Here is a 23,637-nt window from a genome sequence, read left to right as displayed (position 1 = left end):
AAGCATGAGAGACTATGGACTCTGAGAAACAAACTGAGGGCTTCAGAGAGGAGGGGGTGGGGTAATGGGATAGGCTGGTGATGGGTAGTAAGGAGGGCACATATTGCATGGTGCACTGGGTGTTATACACAACTAATGAATCATCGAACTTTACATCAGAAACTGGGGATGTACTGTATGGTGACTAACATAATATAATAAAAAAACATTAAAAAAAAAAATAAAGAGGCTTCCCAAGGGAAAAGAAACAAACAAACCAGGGATGTACTGTATGGTGACTAACATAATATAATAAAAAAAATAAAATAAAATAAATAAAATAGGGTCTGAGTCTTGCACTTCTTTCAGGTCTAATCCCTCTTATTATACAGGAGCTCTCTGGATGTCCTGGTAAGAGTAGGGGCGGGGGAAGTGTTCTTCAGTTCCCTGACTAGGTCTCAATCTTTTAGAAAGCCCTAGCTGGGTACTTCCTTTTCCCCACAATGAGGTCTGGAGGGGGCTGGAGGTGGATATTTCCCTTTGTCCAGGCTGGTTAGGGGCTGGCAAAATATCTTCCTTTGAGGCAGGCTTTGTTAAGGAGAACAGAGAACTCTGGGCATATTTCAAAATGGTTATTTTTTCCCTTCCCCTGAAGGATGCAGCAAGGAATTTTTCTCAGATCTTCTCAGTGAGAACCTGCTAGAGCTCCTGGAGGTACATCTCAGGAAAGTGTAGGGGCCCTTCTAAGACCAGGCCTTTTCTGAGTTTTTAACTCTCAAGCTTGTTCAAACAGCCCCCAGCAATTAATTTATCAACTACAGTTTAGTATTCCTACTAATACTGGTTCCAGATGTGGGTTTCTGCTCCAGTAAGGTGTGATTCTCTATCTCTATTTGTCTCTTTAGTTTTCACTGCAGCAGCTTGTCCTGTGACCTGAATTTTTTGAGGGATCTAAGAATAGTTGTTGGCTTTAGTTTGTCCAACTTTTTTCTTGTGATGTGGACAGGAGTAATGACTACCGAGTTTTTACATGTCAGACTGGAAAACAGAAGTCATATTTTTCTTATTGACTTATAGGAGCTCTTTATATATTATGGAAATGAGTTATTTATCTTGATATGAGATGCACATTTTTTCCATTTTGTCATTTATCTTCTGAATTTGTGTTTTCCCTCCACGCAGTTAAACAAATGTTTTGTATGTGGTAGAACTTGTCATTATCCCTTTTTTGGGTTTTGTGATACAATTAGTAAGACCTTCACAACTGAGATTATAAAGGAATTCTTCCATTGTTTCTTTTAGTACTTGTTATTTTTTTTAAATATTGAAATATTTGCTCCATTTAGGTTTTATTCACATGTAAAGTATGAGGAATAGATACCACTTATTTTTTCCAAAGTGTCTATTCAGTTGTTTCAAAACCCTTCACTCAATAGTTCATTTCCCCCCATCATGATTGCTTATCATATATTAAATTATACCATGTATTTAGGTCTATTTCTGTGATTTCTATTCTGTGTTATTGCTTATTCTCCTTATTCATATGCTAATATGAATAATTCATATGAGAACACTACTCTTTTGAGTATAATAGCTTTATAATATTTAAAAATATTGTATGGCTAGTTATTCTCCTATTTTTCTTGTTAACTTCAAACATTTTGTTGTCAATTTAAATTTGATTTTCTATATTAACTTTAGCATCAGGGTTAAGTTTTTAGATTAATTTAGGAATGATTACATATTTATGAAATTGAGGGATTTTTTAAAATCTAAGAACACTGTATGCCTTTCTATTTGTTCAAGTCTTCTTTTGTGTCCCTAGAGAGCTTTAAATGTATTTCTTCATCCAGATCTTGCACATTTTTGTTAATTGTATTCCTTGGAATTTATCTTTCTTCCCCCCACCCCTATTGTAACTAGGGTCTTTATTTCTTCATTATGTCTTTTAACTGGTTGTGCATATATATATATATATATATATATATATATATATATATATGCTATTTACTCCTATATATTTATTTTATGGAAACATGCCATTTATAAAAATTTAGAAGTATATGCCTATTATAATAGAAGGCAGTGTGCATAATGGGGGTCTGAAGTCTATGAACTTGGCTCCATCATTTATTGACACTGTAGCAATAGGCATGTTACTTTATCCTTTTTTTTTTAAGATTTTTTATTTATTTATTTGACAGAGATAGAGACAGTCAGCGAGAGAGGGAACACAAGCAGGGGGAGTGGGAGAGGAAGAAGCAGGCTCATAGCGGAGGAGCCTGATGTGGGGCTCGATCCCATAACGCCGGGATCACGCCCTGAGCCGAAGGCAGACGCTTAAACGCTGTGCCACCCAGGCGCCCCTATCCTTTTTTTTTTTTTAATAGAGGGAGGGAGAGAGAGCAAGCGAGTGAGGGTGGGGGAAGGAGCAGAGGGAAAGGGAGAGAGAATCTTAAGCATGTTCCACACTCAGCGTGGAGTTCAATGCAGGGTTTGGTCTCACAACCCTGAGATCACGACCTGAGCTGAAATCAAGAGTTGAACACTTAACTGACTGAGCCACCCAGGCACCCCTTACTTAATCTTTATAAGTCAGTCTTCTCATGTGTAAAATGGGATAATAGTACTGATTTCATAGGGCAGTTTTGAAAATTAAAAAGATAAAGCACAAAACCACTTAGTAGAGTGTCTGGAACATAACAAAACAGTCAATAAATGGTGACCACAATACTTCTCTCCATTGAAGCTTAAATGTAGTCCATGGGGATCAGACTAGGAACAGACTTCAACCTTCCCAAACACTTCTCTCCACTCCATACTCATCACAGTTCCCAAACAAAAGCCCCTGACTGAAGGGCTGTAGAGTGAGGTGGAGAGAACTGGGGAAATGGAAAATGGAAGGGTGGAGGCCCAATTACCCCTTTATTGTTGTAGGAAAGGAATGAAGGTATTCCTTGGTGATGTGCATTTGGGGGGGTCCAAAGAAATCAGAGGAGGAGACACATGTTAATGAACAAAACAGTAGAGGTGGACAGAGCACTTTTGTCCAGTGGTCACCTTAAATTTGTAGGGACTTCATAGCTTACAGGCCATTTTTACATACATATATCATAAACCCATATTTACAGCAGCTCACCTGGGGCCCATGAAGGGGATATCAGTATTCACAGGGAGCAGATTGTGGTAGTGCGGGGAGGGCTGGAGAAGCTTGTGCCAGATCTGCTGACCTCTATTCTAGAGTTCATTTCTTGTCATCTCTCTCTTCATTTACCTCATCATGATTCCCATCTGGGTCTAAGCACTAAACTATCAGCAGAAAAGACAGATGACAAACTAAAAGAGGAGAAAACCAGAAGGATTAAAATATTTTAAGAATAGAAAGCCTGAGAGAGCACTGGGATTGAACTCAGTAATAGTATTTGCTGAATATCTCATGGGCAGATTCTAGGGGGAACTACATTAGGACCAACATAATAATAGCTACTATGTCTTAAGTGCCTATTGTGTGCTGCCTGTTTTATGTGCATTTTTCCTTTTATTCCTAACAGCAATCTTCCAAGGCAGGTGTTATTAAGCCAATTACACCACGTGTCTAGAAAGCAAGGCCTCATTCCTCTTGGAGCTTAACATCTATGTATTAATTGAGGAACACTTGTAAAACATGCATACAGGCGTGGACATAGGAACTCATGATCATGGCAGAGCTGGGAGGGAATCATGAGGAAGCTGGCCAGACAGAGCCAGTGGAGTGAGTTCTGGAGAAAATGGGATATGATCAATGAAAGGAAGGATATTTTTTGCATTACTGTAATAGGAAAACAGCACCAAATAGAAGAAGAGAAAGAAATCTGCTGCACAGGTTCAGGGGGCAAGAAAGCAGCAAAAACTTCCTTCAGGTAGAGTTAGGGATGCAGATGAAATGTGGACTAAATTCACTGCAGTAGCAAAGAGATGCTTGAGCAGGCAGGCTGCTTCTAACTGGGAAAGTGCGGTATCAGCTACTTAGCCCTCTCTCCCACTGCTGCATCCTTTTTAAAGTGACAGTCACGAGGCTGCAGGATTCGGAAGCGGAAATGGTCTTTGCTCATTGGCTCACAATCTAAATTCAGACCGAAAGAATGTGGTTGGAGACAGCTGGTGGTAATTGTCCCAGTCCTGTCTTCAGTGTAAATGTCCACGTGCTGCTCATGTCTTCCCTTATCAAGCGTCTCCCTCTCTCCATCTCTCCCCGTCAGCCTTTCTCTATCGGGTTTTATAAAAAAGTAACCCACCCGGCACACTGTACCCGAGTGGTCCAGAACTCCCCTGCTTAACCCAGAGCTGCCGGGTGCCTCCGTGATTCATGCCAGCTATTCGGGTGGTTTATAAGAAGTGACACTTCCTTCCCCTGCTTCTTGTATCTGCCACCGAGCAGTTAACGTTAAAGCCCACCGTCGATGTGACTGCTGTAAATACCACGGGGCAGGGCTCTGGTGCTTCATAAACACGTAAGCACGACGCACGGAGTCAGCCCGCGGACACCCAATGACCTGGGACTGCGGCAAAGGGGTGTGGGAATAGCAAGAAGGGAGGACTACCTCGCCCCTCTCTTTCCTCTTTGCTGGGGCCCAAGCACGCCTTCCACTCCGGGAGCAGAGGAAGGTCGCTCCAGGTCGCCGGCACCTCCTGCACCCGAGAAATCTGCAAATTCATGACTCCTTTTCGTCTTAGGGCGAAACCCTTCCGTCCCGAGTAGGGCCAGCCCCAGTTCTTCACCTCCAGCCTTTAGCTGACTACTGAGGAAGGTCCCTCCTCCTACCCCCCTCCCAAAAGGCTGATTCCCTTTCCCACCGCAGGGGTCCAGTCTCTGCTTGGACTTCTCTTCCCACTCGCCTGTCCTGCAGTCTGGAGCTGTGCTCAAGTCTTGGCAACTTTCACCATTTTGACCCAAGAGTCGGGCCATTTCTAAGACAATGTGAACAAAGAGGAGCAGGGAAGAGAGGGGCCCGCGGGCTGGCAGCCGGGCTGCCGGGCGAATGCGTGCGCTCGTGGGTGTTGGGGACCGGGGGCAGTGCAGGCTCAGCGCAGGGGATTCCAGCGCCTGCGGGCTGTCCCGGACACAGAACGCGCCGCTGCTAGGCTCTCGGGTCTGCTTGGCCCCGTAGGGCCGCTCGCGGCCCGGGGTGGCGGATTTCTTTGTCCCGGCCGGTAGCTGGGCGCGAAGGCAGCCGGCCTCGAGCAGAAAGCTGAGCCTGGGTTCTGGAGCTCAGGCTTCCACTTGCGGCCCCGCGAGGCAGAGCAGGAAGGAGCTGCTGAGGGCCCCAGGGCGCCCCCCACGCACCTCGCGCCGACTCTCCCGGCTCGGCTGCAGGCTTCAGACCGTGGTGGGGGGAGACACTGGAGCTCCTCTTTCGCTTCCCCAACAGCGAAACAGCCTGAAACAGCGAGGGGTGGCACAGCTCCCCCTAATTAGCGTGGCTGGGGAAAGGAGGAGCCCACTGGCGCGCTCTTCTCTACCCCGACTCTCCAAAGATGCGCGCTCTAGTCGAACTCGGGGACAGTGGCGGTTCTCTGGCGCCCCCCCTGCCGACTGCACCGCCGCGGCCCGGACCCAGGCGGCGGGGCTGGACCTAAACATAGCCCCAACCGATGCCATCAGGAAGCCTGGAAGAAATCGGTGGCCACATCTGCCTCTGTGTTTGCGTGTGTGTGTGTGTGTGTGTGTGTGTGTGTGTGTGTGTGTGTGAGAGAGAGAGAGAGAGAGAGACAGAGAGATACAGAGAGACAGAGAGATACAGAGAGACACACAGAGAGGACACACACACACACACACACACACACACACACACACACACAGGCTGGGTTCACATCCATCCGGCTTACCTGCAATACAGTTTGCGCTTCTGTGTATGTCTGGCAGAAGAATGAAAGAGAAACTGCTGTATCCATTCAAGCTCACTGAATCAATCCCACTTCCCTCCAACTCTTTCAACTAAGTTTTATTTTATAATGCAATGCAAAATTACAGAGTCCATGTGAAAACTAGTTTCCCAATTGTAGTCTGAACCTCCATCAATGTATCGAGCAAGATTTTAGGTTACCAGATTCAGTTCCGCAGGACACCAAGGGTTTCCGCCGCCTGCCTCTCTCCATGCATCTTTCTTTGTAAAGCAAGTATACCTAGGCTGTCCCCCAGGAAATCTCGCCCTCTGGCACGCTGCGCTGGGCCTGCGGCAGAGCGGCGCGATGGTGAAGGCGGGCGCTAGGACCGCGGGGAGCCCGGGCGGTCGCGGCGCTACCTTAAACCCAGCCCAATGCCGCTGCCTGCGCCACTCTGCGCGCCGGCGGGGGCTGCGCAGGAGGAGCGCTCCGCCCGGCTACAACGCTCCGCAAGCCGGCGCGGCAACACCTGTTCGCGGCAGCCAGGGCGGCACGCGAGCTCCCGGTCGTGGCTCTCCTCGCTCGCCGCTCGCCACCCGTTTTAAGCCAATGGACATCTGCCGAGCCTCTGGAGAATTCTGGATACTAGCTTTGGACGCCTAAAGTTTTTTTCTTCTTTTTGTTTTTGTAATTATTATTATTATTTTTAGAGGGGGGACCAGGAGGGGAGATTTTGTCGCCGCCGCCAACGTGAGATTTTTTTTTTTCCCCTTGAAGGATTCATGCTGATGTCTGCAGAGTCGGTTAGAGTAAAAACAGCGCATGCCTTCCTGGAGTCGGGATCCGTAAATTCTGACGTAGCCCGTGCATCTTAAAAATCCCTATAATAACGCCTAGGCATTTAAGTTGCTATGGTCATTCTGATCTCAAACCAAATGGAGAAACTACGGATTTTTTTTCCTTATTACGGTCGGATGGGATGAAGACCTTCCTGCCTGCTAAGAGCTGGGGATCTATCTATAGAGATACATAGATATGTTTATCAATATGTCAGTGTGTGAGTATAAAGTGGTGGTTTCTTAGACTATCAGTGGTTTGACCTTGAACCTGTGCCAGTGAAACAGCAGATTACTTTTATTTATGCATTTAATGGATTGAAGAAAAGAACCTTTTTTTTTTTTCTCTCTCTGCAACTGCAGTAAGGGAGGGGAGTTGGATATACCTCGCCTAATATCTTCTGGGTCGATACCGTCATTATTGTTTATTCCTGTGCTCCAAAAGCCGAGTCCTCTGATGGCTCCCTTAGGTGAAGTTGGGAACTATTTCGGTGTGCAGGATGCGGTACCGTTTGGGAATGTGCCCGTGTTGCCGGTGGACAGTCCGGTTTTGTTAAGTGACCACCTGGGTCAGTCCGAAGCAGGGGGGCTTCCCAGGGGACCCGCAGTCACGGACTTGGATCATTTAAAGGGGATTCTCAGGCGGAGGCAGCTATACTGCAGGACTGGATTTCACTTAGAAATCTTCCCCAATGGTACTATCCAGGGAACCAGGAAAGACCACAGCCGATTTGGTAGGTATACCATTAACCCTTTAGTGTCCGTGCGATGACATGTTCGGGTTATAACTACCAAGAAGGTGGTGGCCGGGCGGGGGATGAGGGAAGGGATCTGTTCCTCAGTTTCTGACTTGCCAGCTTAAAAAAAAAAAAAAAAAAAAAAGAGAGAAAAAAGAAAGAAAAAAAGAAAAAAAAGAAAGAAAAAAGAAAAAGCCTCGGGAATTGCAGATCTGCTGCTGGCACTGATGCAAATCTACATTGAAAGCCCCCCCCCCCGACTTTTTTTGAAAGGAGGGCATGATTTATAAATATAACAAAAGTCTCTAGTTCTTTTGCATCAGATACTCGGGAAGATCGGGTTTAGGAAGTTTCTTTTGAATGGACTGATTCCACGAGTTTAAAGCTTTAATCATTAACTACTGAGAACTTGAAAATGCATTTTGCTGAAAGCAGTGGTTATCATCTTGTGCTCCAGTGAAGTTTTTGCTCCTCTTTTTCTTCTAATAAGTATACTGCTTGAATTGTAAATTAAGCGTATTGTTTATTCCCACCGCGAGGGTCTGAAAACCCCGTAGGCGAAGGTTGCTGACTGATTGTTCTGTTGGGAGGACTAAAGTCATATTTTAGACTCCGAGAGCAGCAGAGGCAGAGGCGCTGGGGGAAAATGACTTGGGAAGGGGCAGAACGCTCACCAGGGGCGTTTGTCCTTGCAGCTATCAAGTTATTACCTATGCTCCATTTTTCTGGTGTGCAGCCCTGTGCTGGTTTCCTGGGTGGCTCTCTGGTGTGAGTGTGCGCGCGCGTGCAAAAGCTGCGAGCTAATTTTAAAGGGCATTCCGAGGATTTCATTTCCCAAGGAGGGTACTTGTGACTCAGCATTGAGGGCTGCAGACCCGACTGCTGGTGACTCTGCTCACTTTAATGCCTGCACACACGTGCCTGCGGGGCCACCCTGAGCCCAGCAGCACAGTGTCAGCGAACACAATACCGTTGGAGGGACTCTCGGGTGTTTTCCTTACTTACTAAAAAGAAAGCGCCAGTTGGACAACCAGACTGTTGGAAGGAGTTAACTTCTCAGTGAACCCACCTGACAACACTTAAACTAGGTCGTAAAAAACAAAGTCCTGTGGTGATTTTTCTTCCTCATGCTTTAATGCCAGATGTTGAACACAGCCTAAACTATCTGTTTAGGCTTGTGGGGCTGTAGATGATGCCAGAAGGTGAGGAAGAGTCAGGCCTGGGATGGGGATGGTCGCATGGGGATGGTCGCAGATACACGAGGCCCAGGATTTTCTCCCTTTGCTCACCACGGAGCCCAAGCCCCAGGCTGAACCTACTAGTGTAAATTTCTGGCAGTCTCCCCTCTCTGATTAAAAAAAAAAAAAAAAAAAAAGGAAAAGAAAGAAAAGGCAAAGCTGTAGATCTTTGCTTTGCAATTATTCAGTTGAACTATAACTGCACCCCCCCCACTCCCCGAAATAAACTCAGCTCTGGGTGTTGCAAAGCCAAGACTAAACTTTACTAGAAGTGCTGTTCTATCTGGCCGCTTTAAGGGCGGCTACAGTGCCTAGTGTTCAGTACCCGAACAACAGGCAGTGGGCGGCGGTGGGTGGGAGAGCCGAGTGTGTGCCGGGCCGCAACGGGCACTCGCTGGACGTTTGCACCGCGCAGGCTGATGGCTAGTGGCGTGGGCGGGCGGCCTAGGTGCGCTGGGCGGCGGGAGCCCCAGTCCTCCCGCGCTCCCAGCCGGCAGGTGCCGAGTCGGCAGCCCAGGCCCCCCGGCGCAGTCAGCGGCCGCCGACCCAGCTCCGCGCGGTCCTAAACACGCTCCGTTTCGGTCCCCCTTTCTACCCGGCTGGAGTGCGCCGTTCGGCGCTGCAGGGACTCCTTGTGTCCAGGGGCGACGGGCAGGGGCTGACACACTTCTGGCCGTGTTTAGGGAATGAGATTTTTTATTGCCCAAGTTTAGTCCCTTCGCTTTCTCTTTGTGTGTGAGTGTGGGTCCAGCGGGGCTGACAGTCGCCGCCCCGGGCAGCGCGGTCGTTTGCGGTGTGGGAACCGCCGGAGGCGCGCACCGCGGCGGGAGAGTTGGTGGCGGGGACGGAGGACAGGCTGGAGGTCGTACCCCTGACCTCCCCCGTGCCATGTCGGACCCATCTCCCCCATCTGAAGCACGCAGCCAGGTCTCGGAGAGTCGATGGTTCCGCTGTGCCCGGGAGGTGGGTCGGGGGCCCCGGCCGACAGGGCCGGAGCCACAAGGGAAGGGATGGGGGTGGGGGGACAAAGGGCCGTGGAGGCGGGCGGAGGGGGCGGTGAGCTATTGTTAACGACGTTCCGGGAGCAGAGCTCGCGGCTCGCGGGCCTGCGTTTCAGCGCCCGGTCTTGGGCCCCGGCCTCTGGGCCGGTGAGGGTGGGGGTGGGGTGGGGGTGGAGCGCAGCGGGGTACACCGCTGCAAGGCCAGGGCAGCTTCATTGTGTGCATTAGCCGAGCCCTGCCTTTGAGAGAGCACCTCGGAACCCCGGCGCAGCCCGACTGGGCCCCGGCGTGAAGAGATTATGGGATGTTCCAGTTGGGGTTCCTCCATGTCCCCAACCCCCCGGCTTTTTTTTTTTTTTTTTTTAATGCAGTCAGCTTTAGGGTAGGATGTTTGCTTAATGCAGTTGAGTCATTAGAAATCCAGTAAGTGCCACAGGATAGAGTGAGGTTTCAAGGGTGATGGAATTGTGGGGACCACGAGGGTGGAGAGAATCCAAGAGGCGAGTTATGGGGTCAGCGGACAAGGACTGCAGGTACAGCAGCTGAGTAGAGATCAGAAAACAAAAACTAGACGTCGTCACCCCCTACCCCACCCCCAATCCTAGAGGTTGGAGAAAGGTGTCGCCAAGGAAGTGACATCTCTACTCCTTAGAATCGCTAGGCACTGTTGGCTGGATTGGTAGGGGCAGTGCGGGTGGGAGGGGAGGAGAGCCCTGGCCCGGGTTGGGGGGAAGGGTCGCCGTGTAGGCGAGCTCGGGGGTCGGCCGGGAGCTGGCTGCGGGGGAAGGGCGCGCCTGGCGCTCCGCTGTGCCTCTCACCCTCGTTCGGATGGAGCTGAGTGGGTGGCTGTGCGCAGTGGGGGTGGGGAAGGAGGCTGAGGCAGGAGGGTTATTTAAGTCTTTCATCCGGTTGCAGAGAGAAGCGGCCCCCGGGGTGACAGCAGTACCGCGGTCTCCCGCTGCTACCGCTGCGGCAGGTCCCAATATTAGCAACCTCTGCAGAGAGGTGCGAGTGCCGGGAGCCTCTTACCCTATGCTTTCTCAGCCCCTCCCGGAAGGAGGGCTGGGCTCGTCGGCGCTAGGACCCGGCGGGGAGCGCGAGGGGAGGGCCGGGAAGCCAGCGGGCTCCGGGAAGGGGCCGAGGGGCTGCGGCAGCTCGCCACACCTGGCGCTCCAGCTAGCTCCCCGCAGCCTCTCCTTCTGCCCTCCTCCCTCCCTTATCTGCAGCCTTCCTCTCCCCATCCCGGCTCCCTTCAGGGGACTTTGTCTTCACCCCGATTCTCTAGAAAAGAGTAGCCGTAGGCAGGGGATGGGGGTAGGTTTACACCTTGATTAAAATAGAAGGTGCATTTCTACGTGCAATGAACCGGCAGAAGGAAACGTGCTGGAAAAATGATTTTTGCCACCCCCATGCAGCCGCAGGTTACTGCAGCTGCTGGCAAGCTTGGCGGTGACACAGCAGCGGCAGTGCAGGGGACGTGGGGGCGGGGGAATCTTACTGTTGTCCCAGCAGGAGCTGCGGCAGTGACAACTTAGGTGGGACCTTAAGAGAGCCCTTTGTTTTTTCCTTTGGGGGTGGTGGTGTAGAGATAAAGTTGAGCATGGAGAAAAGGAACGAGGAATCGTTATCTCTGGGTAATAGGCTGGGGGAGCGAGAGGTTTCATTTCATATATATATTTTTTCTCTTTAAAGTACTTGCTAGACAGAAAAAAGTAAGGAGAAAATCAATTGAGGAAATGGTAATGCCGAATAATAAAAAAGTGAGCGTTGGTAGTGAACCGCTATTTAACTTGGCACAAGGAAGCCTGAGTGGATTGACCACCTGACTTCGTGGAAAGATGAGGTGCTTCTCTGCTGCTATGCCTTTTGGCCTGAAGTGGTGGCTCTAAAAGGCCGCACTTCATCAAGACCCTTGATGAGCTTGACCTGGGGCTTCCTGTTCAGTATCTCACTAAGGGAAAGACTTGCTATTTAAGGTGTTATTTTCTGGATTGGTTCAGATTCTTGAAAAATTGGAGTTGTAAACTCCCATTTAGTCAGTCATTTCCTAAGGAAACTCTGAGATTTGCTCAAGTTGCTGCAGACTCGGACTTAGTCTGTCCCAGGCTTTGAGATGATTGATTTGGCAGCCCTGGTGTGGGATTCTCTGGGTGAGCAGGGAGATCTGTAGGAAGGGGGGTTAATCTATTTTCGAAAGCTTCATGTCATGCCTCTCTCCACAGTCTGCATACATTCTTGTCCTCTAAAGAATGCAGCTCTGTTAAGTGTTGGGGGCTTTTAGGCTAGAGGGTTGTTTAGCATGGGCCAGAGTGGAACAGCTTCTGCCTGTCGTCCCATTTGCCATGGCTGGCCTTATTATGGCCTTGGAAGTGAGGCTCAATGCAGAGGGTCTCTTGGGAGCTGGGCCAGCTTTGGGTTAATGGTCCACTTGAACAGAGCTCTGGGCTGACCACTAATACCTAGCGAGTCTGGAGCAAGGATAAAGTCTGGTGTGGTCATTTTCCTAACGTGGTCCCAGGAACTGTCCTGGCCTCTTGTGGAGCAGAGATGACCTCAGACGCCATCAGACCCTCTTGGGCCTAGTGAGCTCACCCCCAAAGGAACTGTTGGCTGCTGTGAAAGAGAAGAGTCAAATGCCACTAGCCGCTGACTCTGTGCTTCCCCTGTTACTCATCACTCATCACTACCCATGTCTGTGGCCCTCCTGAACTGAGGATGTTTTGGTTGTGTCTGCCGAAGAGGACAGAGAGCCCACCATGGTACGCATGTGAGGGTCACAGTTTTAACATTAGGCACAATTCCACCATTCTCTCCCTCCCTCTCTTCCAGTCTTTTTTCTTGTCTTCCTTGCTCTTCCCTTCTTTCCCTTCCTCTCCTTTTGCTCATCACAGAAGCCTTCTCCTGGGTTGCTATGGATCCATCAGCCCTCTGTACTACACACTCACGCAAACGGAGAATGTGGGGAGTGGGCCGTACTCCAATGAATATGGTTAAAAGTACTTGCTTGGCTCAGGCCCAGGGAGAGTTTCGTTGACTTCGTGGAGGTTATGGAGTTTCTAATGGACAAGGTAGTACCAGGAATGATGAGGATTCCATTCCGGGCGTTGGGGATCTTGTTACCAGGCTGCCAGGTCTTTCTGACCTTACAACATTGGTGTTCTCTCTGTGTGGGGGGAATGCTTGACTCACGTTCAAGTGTTCTGCTTGCCCTTGGATCACTGAGGTGACCTCATAAAAGGCTGGGCTGTTCTTTTGAGGTCTCTGTTTTTCAAGGAGCTATAGAGATACGGATGGTGGTGTGAGATGATGAATCTTTTCCACCTAGGGTTACTACATAGGTAGTTCCTTTTCACAGGAGAGCCCCTCAGAAACTTGTCTCACTTTCAGGAGGCCCCCTCTGACTCCCCTTCCCAAACCTGAGTGACTGTACCCTAAACATCTCCTTCTTACTGCCTTTACCACATTGTTATATTTATCTATTTGTCTTTCCTTCCACTAAGTGGTAAGCTCTTTGAGAATATAGGGCTTAGCCTATATTTTATTCATCTTTGTGTATTTAACGAATGGCATGTTTCTTGGCTTATAATGGTCACTCAGTAATAGTTTGTTGATCAAATAAATCAGTGCATATGAATTAACAGCTCTCTCATTGATGCCAGAAAAAGAAACAAGATAGATATCTTAATACTTTCATTTCTAAAATATATAATAAATAATTTCAGTACCTAAGTCTTTTAATAGACGTCAACTCTGTGCACATAAACAATTTGGGTAAATAGTCTACCTACATAGGAGATGCCCACCTTCCCAAATTTGGCGTGATGAGAGAGCACAGTCCCAGGAACTTACCTGCTCTTATTTTCTCTGCTGCTTCTAGTCCTGCTCCCTGGGTCTGTGGAGTCTGATCTAGGTAACATCTTCTAGTCACTAGTAAGGGAATGACTATATAAAAATGATACAGAAATCATGGACACACGAAGAAAGGTAAAAACAGTGATAAGATGTACATAATCAATAAGGATCTAGGCTTTGGTGTCTGATTGCTTGGGGGCAAGTTATTTAACATTTTTAAACCTCAATGTCCCCATTTGTGAGCTGGAGATTAACATATTGTAATGCGGAGGGTTGTTCTGAGAATGGAGTGAAAGAAGGCCTCTCCTTTGGCACAGACTAAATGCTCAAGTGTCAAGCTATTTACCATTGTCATTGTGGTTTATTGATAGTCTTCTTGTTGTTCTGGAGACCAGCTAGTCATAAGGTTTTGTAAGATCGCACACACCCTGTTGTTTTGGGGCCTGATGGGCAATGATGATGATGAATATTCATGATCAGTTCTCTGAGGGGCTTCCCGGTTAGGGGAAAACCGAGAGGTCATCAAAGACCCTGTTGGAAGATACAAGTGCCTTTTAGTTTTGTGATAAACTCTTCCCCCTTGACGTGGGATATTAAAGTGGTTAGACCTCAATGGGGCAAAATGTGTCCTGTCATTCATTTTATAAGGAAAATTGGACATTGATGAATTCCTTACACTAATTTCAGGATCACTACGACCCATATTGTGTGTTTTCAGGTAGCTAAGAAGAGGTTCATATGCATATGGCTCCTAATGGTAATAAAATGCCACAATGCAAGTTATTTTTTATTTTATTTTATTTATTTATTTATTTATTTTTTTAAAAGATTTTATTTATTTATTTGACAGAGAGAGACAGCCAGCGAGAGAGGGAACACAAGCAGGGGGAGTGGGAGAGGAAGAAGCAGGCTCATAGCAGAGGAGCCTGATGTGGGACTCGATCCCGGTACCCCAGGATCACGCCCTGAGCCGAAGGCAGACGCTTTAACGACTGCGCTACCCAGGCGCCCCGTGCAAGTTATTTTTTAATTCGAAGAATTAGAAATAGTACAATGAATGAAATAATTGCATCAATAAGGGAGGGCATCTTATGTGAAATGAATCTCATGGAAATATTTCCTTATTTATCTTTCCATTTGATTTCTGAGGTAGGGAAGACTAGTAATAAACTAGCCGCTTTTAGACGCATCTTCCAATATAGAGTTGCAGATTATCAGGTCCAAAATGCAACTTGTAATTTCTCTTTATATTTTTTCCACATGCTATTTCCCATTTTATGAAAATAGTTTCACATATCCAGGTAGATATTCTATAAAATGCGAACACAAGATATTTGTTACATTTTGTGTTTATCAAAGAATTAAAAATACCCCTTTATAAGAACTCTCTCTTCTTTTTTTACATCACCTTGGAGCCCTTTGCTTCATCAGATTTATGTAGTGCATGTCTTCTTTTGATTGCCGCACAGTCTATTTTGTGAGAGTTGCAAAATTAATTGTTTAAAAATCCATGTAAGTGCTTTTTTATTAGTCACATGAGACTGCCTATAGCATACTGTTATCCTTAGTTTTTTCCTAAACTCTTAAATATGAGTGAATTTTTCAATATTTGAAGATATTTTTAAAATAAGAACTTGGTATTTGGTATGTGTTAACTCAAGGTCTACACAAAATGTAGCACTTTACAACAGGCTTGAGCAAATGGCTAAGCACAAGTAATACTAGCATAGTCCAAATATACAGTTGGGTAATCATCTTAAAACGACAATATGGTTAGGGAAATTAAAGCTGCTGTTGTATGGCCATAAAATTCTGGATGTATAGCCAGCTTAGGTGTTATTATTCTTAGTGAGGTAAGCAAGGAGAAATAAGGGGGAAAAAAAAGAAGATCATTAATTAGTTTGATTTTAGGATAGTCTTCATGCCTATTTTAAATCAAGAGCATTTTGGTATCAGCTTTTTCCACCTCCCCAGAATATTATGTTATCTTAATTGCTTAACTAGCTCTTTGAGGCTTAGATAAGTACAGCAAAAATCAATACTTTGTTTAAGCAGAAATATTTGGGATGTGTGTAGGCTATTTTAATTTTCCAGATGGAGCTCAATAAAGTTATACGATAACTTTATCTTGGTTTGTTTTTCCACATAAGCCAATCAGGTCTTTGGTTAGCACCTGGTACTCTTAAGGGACAGAAGACCATTCTCTGAATAGAATGTTTTCCAATATATGCCCATACACAAATACTTAGTTTCATATTTACAAAGTGTGAGTTGTTTTTCTCTTAAATTATACTCTTATAAGGTTAATTAGAAGATATATTTTCGTTTATCTGTCATATCACTTCTTAGGATATCTATAAATACTAGTTTTTTCATTTTTAAGATGTTTCGTTATGTGTTGTATTGGTAAGTATTTTTGTATCATTATTATAAGATGGAGTTTAGCTGAAAAATCAGTTCTTTTAGGAAGTGGTTTTAAGAGAAGAAACTTCTTTAATGAGTGTGAGATTATCCAAGTTGGGAACTGGGCTCAGTGTCCTCTCAAAAAGTCCTAGGGATGCTGAGACTAAGGAATTGCTCTATGCTCTGACCTGTCTTTTGCCCTCTGCCATTTTGTCTCATAGGCATTCTGGAATTTATCAGTATAGCAGTGGGCCTGGTCAGCATTCGAGGCGTGGACAGTGGACTCTACCTCGGGATGAATGAGAAGGGGGAGCTGTATGGATCAGTAAGTACTGGGAGAGACTTTGCCAATCTTTATGCCTCACATCTGATTTGAACTGCATTTTCTCTAGATTATAAATATCTAGAAATGAAACTGAGTCTGTTTGGAGAGAGTGTAAGTTCTTGCTTTTTGAGAAAAAGCGTTTTGTTTTTATTTATAGATATCAGCCCTGGATCTTCACTAGACCAAAGTTTCTAAGAAATTGCTTTATTTTTATGCCAAATCATTTCATTATCAAGTAAATAAAAAATTCACAAGTGTGAAAAATCCCATCTTCTTGTATTGAATGGAAGTTATTTTTGAAATGAATCGAAATGATCTCCTAAGCTTTGCAAAGCAGTGTAATTAAAACTAGAAATAGACAACTGTGCAGTGAGTATAAACCCTTTCTCTGAGCTACATAAGACTTTCATTATGTAGAGAGACAAGGGAGATGGAAATTATTGTCAGATATTCTTGTATGTGAATAAGAATATAGAAATATTATAATTATTTGCAAGTATTATGAGTTTCTTTTTTTTTCCCCCTGTCTCACTTCTCATCCCTCCTGGGTTGTAAGCTCCTTGCAGGAGGAAGTGAAGAAGTGTTTATTATAGCCATAAGTTACCAGGTGCTTTTCCATGTGCTCAGGGACAGCAGCGAATGAGACAAAGTCCCTGCTTCTGCTTTGAGAGAAGGGGACTGACTTTACATCTTTGTTATCTCTTTACTTGTGCTACCAACCAGAATTTCTAAAACACAGTGCATGCTACACAGTAGGAATTGATATATTATTGCTAAATGTATGGGTGTGAATCAAATTATTAGTTACTATAGACTAACTTGAGTTTTTAACAAAAAGCTTGTAGTGAAATCAGCCTTTAGTTTTTCCTTGCCATTATTGGTGGCCAAATGAGAATTTAATCCACGTTACCTACACAGGAGAACTTTGATTAGAATCTATAAAAAGTTGAAAATTAAAGAAAACTCAGAATGCGAGACGAAATGAGGGGCATTTTCACATATAATTAGGAGAAACATTTTCTAGATCTACTCCTTTCCTGCGCACATGTTAGTAAATATATGTGCACACACACAGGCAAGGGGTGGATTAGTGTCAAACTTTTACTCAGACCCTCCAGATACAATAAATGGCCTGTGTAATTTGAATATAGCACACACCAGGGTGCGAGATTGGTTTTTCTGCCTTGGTAAAATTTGAATCTAGATTGATTGATTTTGTTAGCTATTTAAGTCTCTTTTAAAAAAGTGCTGCTTTGAGAGAATAGATTATTTTAAAGTACGTTTTTAAGCATAGGATTGGGTTTAGCTTTTTGAACACAGTTTGTGCTTTAGATAAAGTTATCTACTGCCTAAATGTTCTTTGTCGGCACTTTTAAGTGCAAAGCTACAAGGTATAAGGAAGCTTTCACGCTATTATTATTATTGTTGTTGTTGTTATTATTATTGTTAGAGAGTGAGACAGGGAGGAGAGAGAGGCGGAGGGAGAGGGAGAAGGAGAGATCTTAAGCAGGCTCCACACCCAGCACAGAGCCCAACCTCAGGACGCTAAGGTCATGACCTGAGCCGAAATCAAGAGTCTGATGCTTCACTGATTGAGCCACCCAGGCGCCCCTGCTTTCATACTTTTAAAACATAAAATGGTGTTCTCCTTTTGTCACCCCCTCAATTTTTTTCACTTTTAGGTATATAAAGATTTAATTTATGGATTAAGTTAAATTGGCCACAGTTAAACTCGACAAACCGCTTCTCGTGCGTAGGGCACAATCCAACGGTTAGTGGGTGGAAGGTTCCATGGTTAATCACTATGGTCTCCAGACTTTTTTGATCACATGGTACCACCAAAACAATTTTTTTGAGTATGAGTCTCAACAGTGTATACTTAATTCCTTAAAGGTTCTATATCTAAAATATAGTTCTATAGATTGTTTTATTTTATAAAACTCATATTAAGGTAAACATTTTAAAAGGTTGTGACAAATGAGTAAACACAAACAGAGGCCATTTTTGTTCGCCGCTCCATGGACCACCTTGCACACCCCTGCAGAGTCCCCTCCCCTGGAGAAAGATGACCAGTCTTTCAGATGAAATCACCAGCATGACAGCCTCCCGCAGTTTATCAGTTGACAAGGAGAGTGGTGGAACTTTGTGTTCAGCACAGTGGCCTCTATGTTTGTTGTCCAGCTGAGCCTCTTCTCCCTGTCTGGACTCTTCCGATGACTTCTTGCTCATCTCTCCTCTCTGGCTGCTCCCCTGCCTTTGTGTGCTCCTGTCTGCAGCACAGAGTGAGGGCTCTGGAAGGTATCCTGAATGTAGACCCAGTGATTATCAGTGACAGTACTGCCCGAAATGGTGGCCAGGTGGCAGAAGTTGGAGAACCCCATCTCGGCATGTTTTCTGGGAAGCCCAACTGCCTCGTGTAGGGCTTTTTGAGCACACAGAGTGTGTGGCTGGGAGGACGCTTCCCACCTCCACTGCTGCATGGCTACGAAGCCCCACAGTTCCAATCACAGAGCCCCAGCTAGGCGGAGGGGCGAGTCTGAGAAAAGGCCTCCGTTTCCTCCTGTGCTTGAGAAATGCGCAGTGTCTCACGTGAAGAGTATCTTCAGGCGTGGAAACTGCTCGGAGGAAAGTATAATGAGTGCTTTTCCAAATTGTGATTTCCTTTGTGGAAGAGTATCTCCAGCGCCTTCTCTGTATCCAGCTTCTCCCCCTGTCGCGTCCATTCTCCACACTCACAGGAGAATTACCTTTCAGAACTCACATATGAGTGTCACTTCTCAGTGTGGATCCCTTCAAACGCTTCAAATGCATTCCCTTTGAAGGCAAATGCCCGTGTGCTTTATCCTAGCCCTCGGTACTTTTCACCAACCACTTTGCCTGCCTCTGCACCTCGTAGGTGCTCAATAAACACTTGTTAGATTGAAATGAACTAAGCATTGTGATTTATTTTGATGCTTCATGAAACACATGGGTGTGGACCTCACTGTATCTGCTTGTGTGGTCAGGGGTACTTAGAACTTGGCTGCAAGGGAGAATCCGCCTCTTCCATTCCCACGCTGAATTGGACTGTGATATGTCGTCCCTGGTGTGTCCAGCCCAAGGGGGATGGGGCTGGGGCTGGAAAGAGATAGTGTAGTGGTGAAAGCATGGCAACAGGAGTCAGGAGACTTGAGCTCTCGTTCTGTCTCTGCCGCTAGTGAGGTGCTGGGCCCTCAGTCTCCTCAAATGTGAGATGAATAGCTTGACTTCGATGTTTGGAGTGTCTTTTCCTACTCTGGATCTCAAGAATTTATGCTTTGGATTTTTTAGGCTTTACTCCTGAGTCTTGTCTGCCTCATGCATGATGTTCTCTACGTACACAAAGTGTTTATGCAGCGAGATCTTTTTGCCTCTTATGTACAGAGCCGGGAAGATGGTTTCTGGGTAGCCAGATGGTTTTCCTTTTGGATGTACCTAAGGCAGGAGGGGGGATTGAAGATGGGATCTGCGCTCCTCTGTGGCTAGGAATCACATTTCCCATCGGGTTTGTGGTTATCGCATCTGGTGTGGCAGTGGACATGAGGAGTGACCAAAACAGTATGTTTTCATTGTGATGAGATTGGGAGAAGGAAAGAAAAGAAATAGGCAATGATTCTATTATTAAATACAGTTGACCCTTGAACAACCTATTTTTGAACTGTGTGGGTCCACTTCCAGGCAGGTTTTTTTTCCCCCAATAAATACAGTACAATACTGTAAATGTATTTTCTCTTCCTTGCGATTTTCTTAACATTGTCTTTTCTTTAGCTAACTTTATTGTTAAGGCTATAGTATGTAACACATATAACATACAAAATATGTGTTAATTGTTCATGTTATCAGAAGGCTTCCAGGCAATAGTAGGCTATTAGTAGTTCAGTTTGGGGGGAGTCAAAAGTTATATGCAGATTTTTGACTGTGCAGGGGGTCAGTGCCCCTAACCTCTGCATTGTTCAAGGGTCAACTGTACACTGAAAATTGTAGCTTAAAGAATTTTTACCTATATGAAGTTGTGTAAAGCTCAGTAAACTAAAGTGGAGAAGTTCCTAAACATTGGGGAAAACTTGAGAAGACTTATCTTATTATGAAAGAAGGTAAATAGGAGATCTGGGGAAATAGCAGATTTCCCTTCAAAAAGTAAAGCAAAATACAGCAAATACTAATTTAAAATGTATTTTGGGATAAATTTTCTCCTCTCATCTATGTAATTCTTTTGTTTCCAAGTTTGTGTTAGGAATGTATCTAAAAGCCCAGAGGTGAATGGGGTCATATTTCTTCAGAAAAATGTGTGGAATTCTGGTACTCTATTAGAATGTAGCAATAGGAAAAACCATATTGCTGGTGTGTATCATAATATGATTTAAGGACAACCTGAAAAATTCTCGCTCTGGGTGGAGTTTGATTCTCATATTTATGTGTTAATTCACCCCCGCATCGATTACTTCTTTGCTCATTCATTCACAAACATTTATACCCACTATGTGCCTAGCACTGTGCTGAGTGCATACCAGTACGACAAGGATCTCACAATCTGGTAGGAGAAATATATTTATAAATAATTCAGTGCAATGTGAAGTGCACTATAGTAGGGAAACACAAATATCTTGGGGGTCCAAAAGAGTGTTTAAATAACTGCTTGAGGAAATTGTGTGGTAACGTTTAAACTGGATATTGAGGGATGAATAGGAGTCTGAGAAAAGGCAGGGCAGGCAAGTTAGGGCACATGTGCTTTCAAATGTAAAGATTAGAGTACCCTGCCTGAGTCAGGGTACTCTGTCTGTTAGGGTACAACCTAACAGACAGGGTGTTAGGTTGTGCGCTTGTGCGTGCACACACACACACACACACACATACACTCATACACATACGCATACACGCACACACATACACACACATACACTCATACACACACAAACACACATACACACACATACACACATACACTCATACACACACACATACACACATATACACACACACATACACACACATACACACATATACACACACACACACACACGCACACACACACACACTTGGCCAGAAGATTATAGTTTATTAGAGTGTTAGTTTACATTTGTCACTTTTGTTCTTATCAAGGAGACTAGAAGTAAGGCTTGGATAGTTACTTTTGGAGTCTTACTCTAACTTTTCTGAATGTTACCAAGATACTTTATTTTTTTAAAAAAGATTTTATTTATTTATCTGTCAGAGAGAGAGAGCACACAAGCAGGGGGAAGGGGCAGAGGGAAAAGGAGACTGTCCATGGAGCAGGGAGCCCATTCAGGGCTCGACCCCGGGATCCTGGGATCATGACCTGAGCTGAAGGCAGATGCTTCACCCACTGAGCCACCCAGGCGCCCCTGTTATCAAGATACTTTAAAGCATCAAGAATAATTGACTAAAGTAAATATCTCTTTAAAAAAAATGCCATGAAAAAATTAATCTCCTTCAAGGAGCTTGCAGTTAATGAAAGATATTTCACCTTTTCATTGAAAGGTAGCACAGTCATTGAAATGGCAGTGATACAGGAAAGTAGAGCATAGAATCTGTAAAAGTGATGCAAAAAGATGACGTGCACATTGCAGGGTTGTATCCCTGTTACAGCACTTAATTTTTTCTGTTCAGAATTTTAATTCCTGGTGGTCTTTTCCACTAGACTAAATTTCTAGGAGTCAGATTCTCTGTCTTTACAACCTTTCTGTTTTTTAAAGGCCCGGCAGTACACGTTCTGTGCAGTCGACATATGGTCAGTGTAGAGCGTGCCTACGACCTGCATAGATGCAGAGCCTCACTGTATCTGGGCACCGGGTGTCGGTTGCACTGCCTCGTATGTGGCTGCCTACTTACGGAGTCCTCTTCTTCCTTACTTAAAGACCCAGACCTTGTCGATGGCAGAGTGACTCATGCCTAGTTCTTGCAGTCCTCAGACCAGTGCTTTGGAAGCTGATCATCATCCTGATGGAGATGCTTATAAAACATGTGTTTCCTAGTAGATTTGGTTGTTATGTTTCCAGAGACATGATTGGGCCGTGGTTTATATGAATCCATGTAATAACAAGGTGCGATGGATTTTTGACTGTTTCCTATGCACATATACTTAAAAAAAAATACATTGGTTGGGGCAGTTGTCTCTACTGGGTTAGAGGTATGTGAGTCAAAGAATTTCCCTTGCCAGGTGTCTCCATGGTGTGGGGTTGAGGGGGAGAGACCCTGTAGACCCACCTGTCCCAGACTGAAGGAATATATCAATCTCTTTAAGAGGAAAAAACAAAGTATCGCAGATCCTTTGAAGCCCATACTGATTTAAATGATTGTGACTATGTCATTGGAACATGAACCAACACAAACTTCTTATACTTCTTTAGCAGCTCCAATTCGAAACAGATTAATGTTAAAATTTACACTAAAGTCTAAGACCAATAAAATCCCGATGGGCGTGATTGATTTGGTGTGATGGAAGAGGTTATCCTTCTGAGGCTAAGATGCTGCTTCACTGTCAGTGTGGCCCTAAAGCTTTTTAAAGCTGAGCCCTCCTGTTCCTTGGAGCACCTCGGGAAGACAGTTGTCCCCCTACCAACCAAGTCTTCCTATTCTAATTCCTGGGGACCAAATGATGTGCTAGTTTTGTCTTTTTCTTTTGCTATTAGTCCTGATGGTGAAAGTAGAACTAGTTAGCATTACTTAGCACAAATACATTCTTGGGTGGCCGTATCTGGTTACAGGTGGTCATCTGGAGGGTCCAGAATAGCCTTAAAACAATCCCTTTGCTTTTTCATGAAATGAAAAGACCAGGCGAAAACATTCATGTAGAAAACTTGCAGTCCTCCAAATTAGGTCCTTTGTCTTCCAGGGGTCTGCAGATGCCAGTGTTGAAAATATCCCATCACAGCAGGTGTGAAGTCCGGCAAGGAGGCTTAGTGGTATGCTGGAGAGGCAGCTTGACCCCGGCAATGTACCGAGGCCTTCTTGTCTCCATTGGGCATTCTGCATTGGCAATCGTGAGCAACTTTTGAGCGAGCAGAATAAGCTAGTGTGTTTGTGGAACAGGATACCATACCAAATGGCAAGGCACCACTCAACTTAGCCATTTGTCAGTGTGGTTTGTCAGTTCAGATTACTTTGATGGTAGATGTTTAGGCATGTTCTGTAGGTAGTCTCCAAAGAATGTAATTCATATAAAGGAAGTGAAAAAGGTCATTTGTTTAGCAATCTACTTGATAGCAGTATGCTCTGGAAATAGGTGGTTGTAAATGGATGCTTCGGGAAAAAGAGCATTGCCTTATACTGCATAAGTACATTGCCAATTTTCAAAGGATTGAGTAATAATTCCTTGATGATAAAGAAGGCAGCACCTCAGAAGAGCATCTTCTACTGTATTATTTG

The 23,637-nt window shown here is 45.2% G+C and overlaps 1 protein-coding gene across 1 annotated transcript in view; it reads left to right on the top strand.

Moving 5' to 3' along the window:
* Window positions 1-6,309: 6,309 nt before the first annotated feature.
* Window positions 6,310-23,637, top strand: part of FGF9 (fibroblast growth factor 9) — a 31,624-nt gene continuing 14,296 nt past the window's right edge. The window contains exons 1-2 of the mRNA XM_045797103.2: window positions 6,310-7,411; window positions 16,130-16,233. Coding sequence (XP_045653059.1) covers window positions 7,135-7,411; window positions 16,130-16,233 — 381 coding nt within the window. The 5' untranslated portion in view covers window positions 6,310-7,134. The remainder of the gene's footprint in view (window positions 7,412-16,129; window positions 16,234-23,637) is intronic.

Source organism: Ursus americanus, chromosome 10 (assembly GCF_024610735.1).
Source record: "Ursus americanus isolate L20-20 chromosome 10, mUrsAme1.1.p, whole genome shotgun sequence".
Classification (NCBI taxonomy): Eukaryota; Metazoa; Chordata; class Mammalia; order Carnivora; family Ursidae; genus Ursus; species Ursus americanus.
Note: the sequence above shows the minus strand (reverse complement) of the source record. Positions and strands in the feature narration are given on the sequence as shown.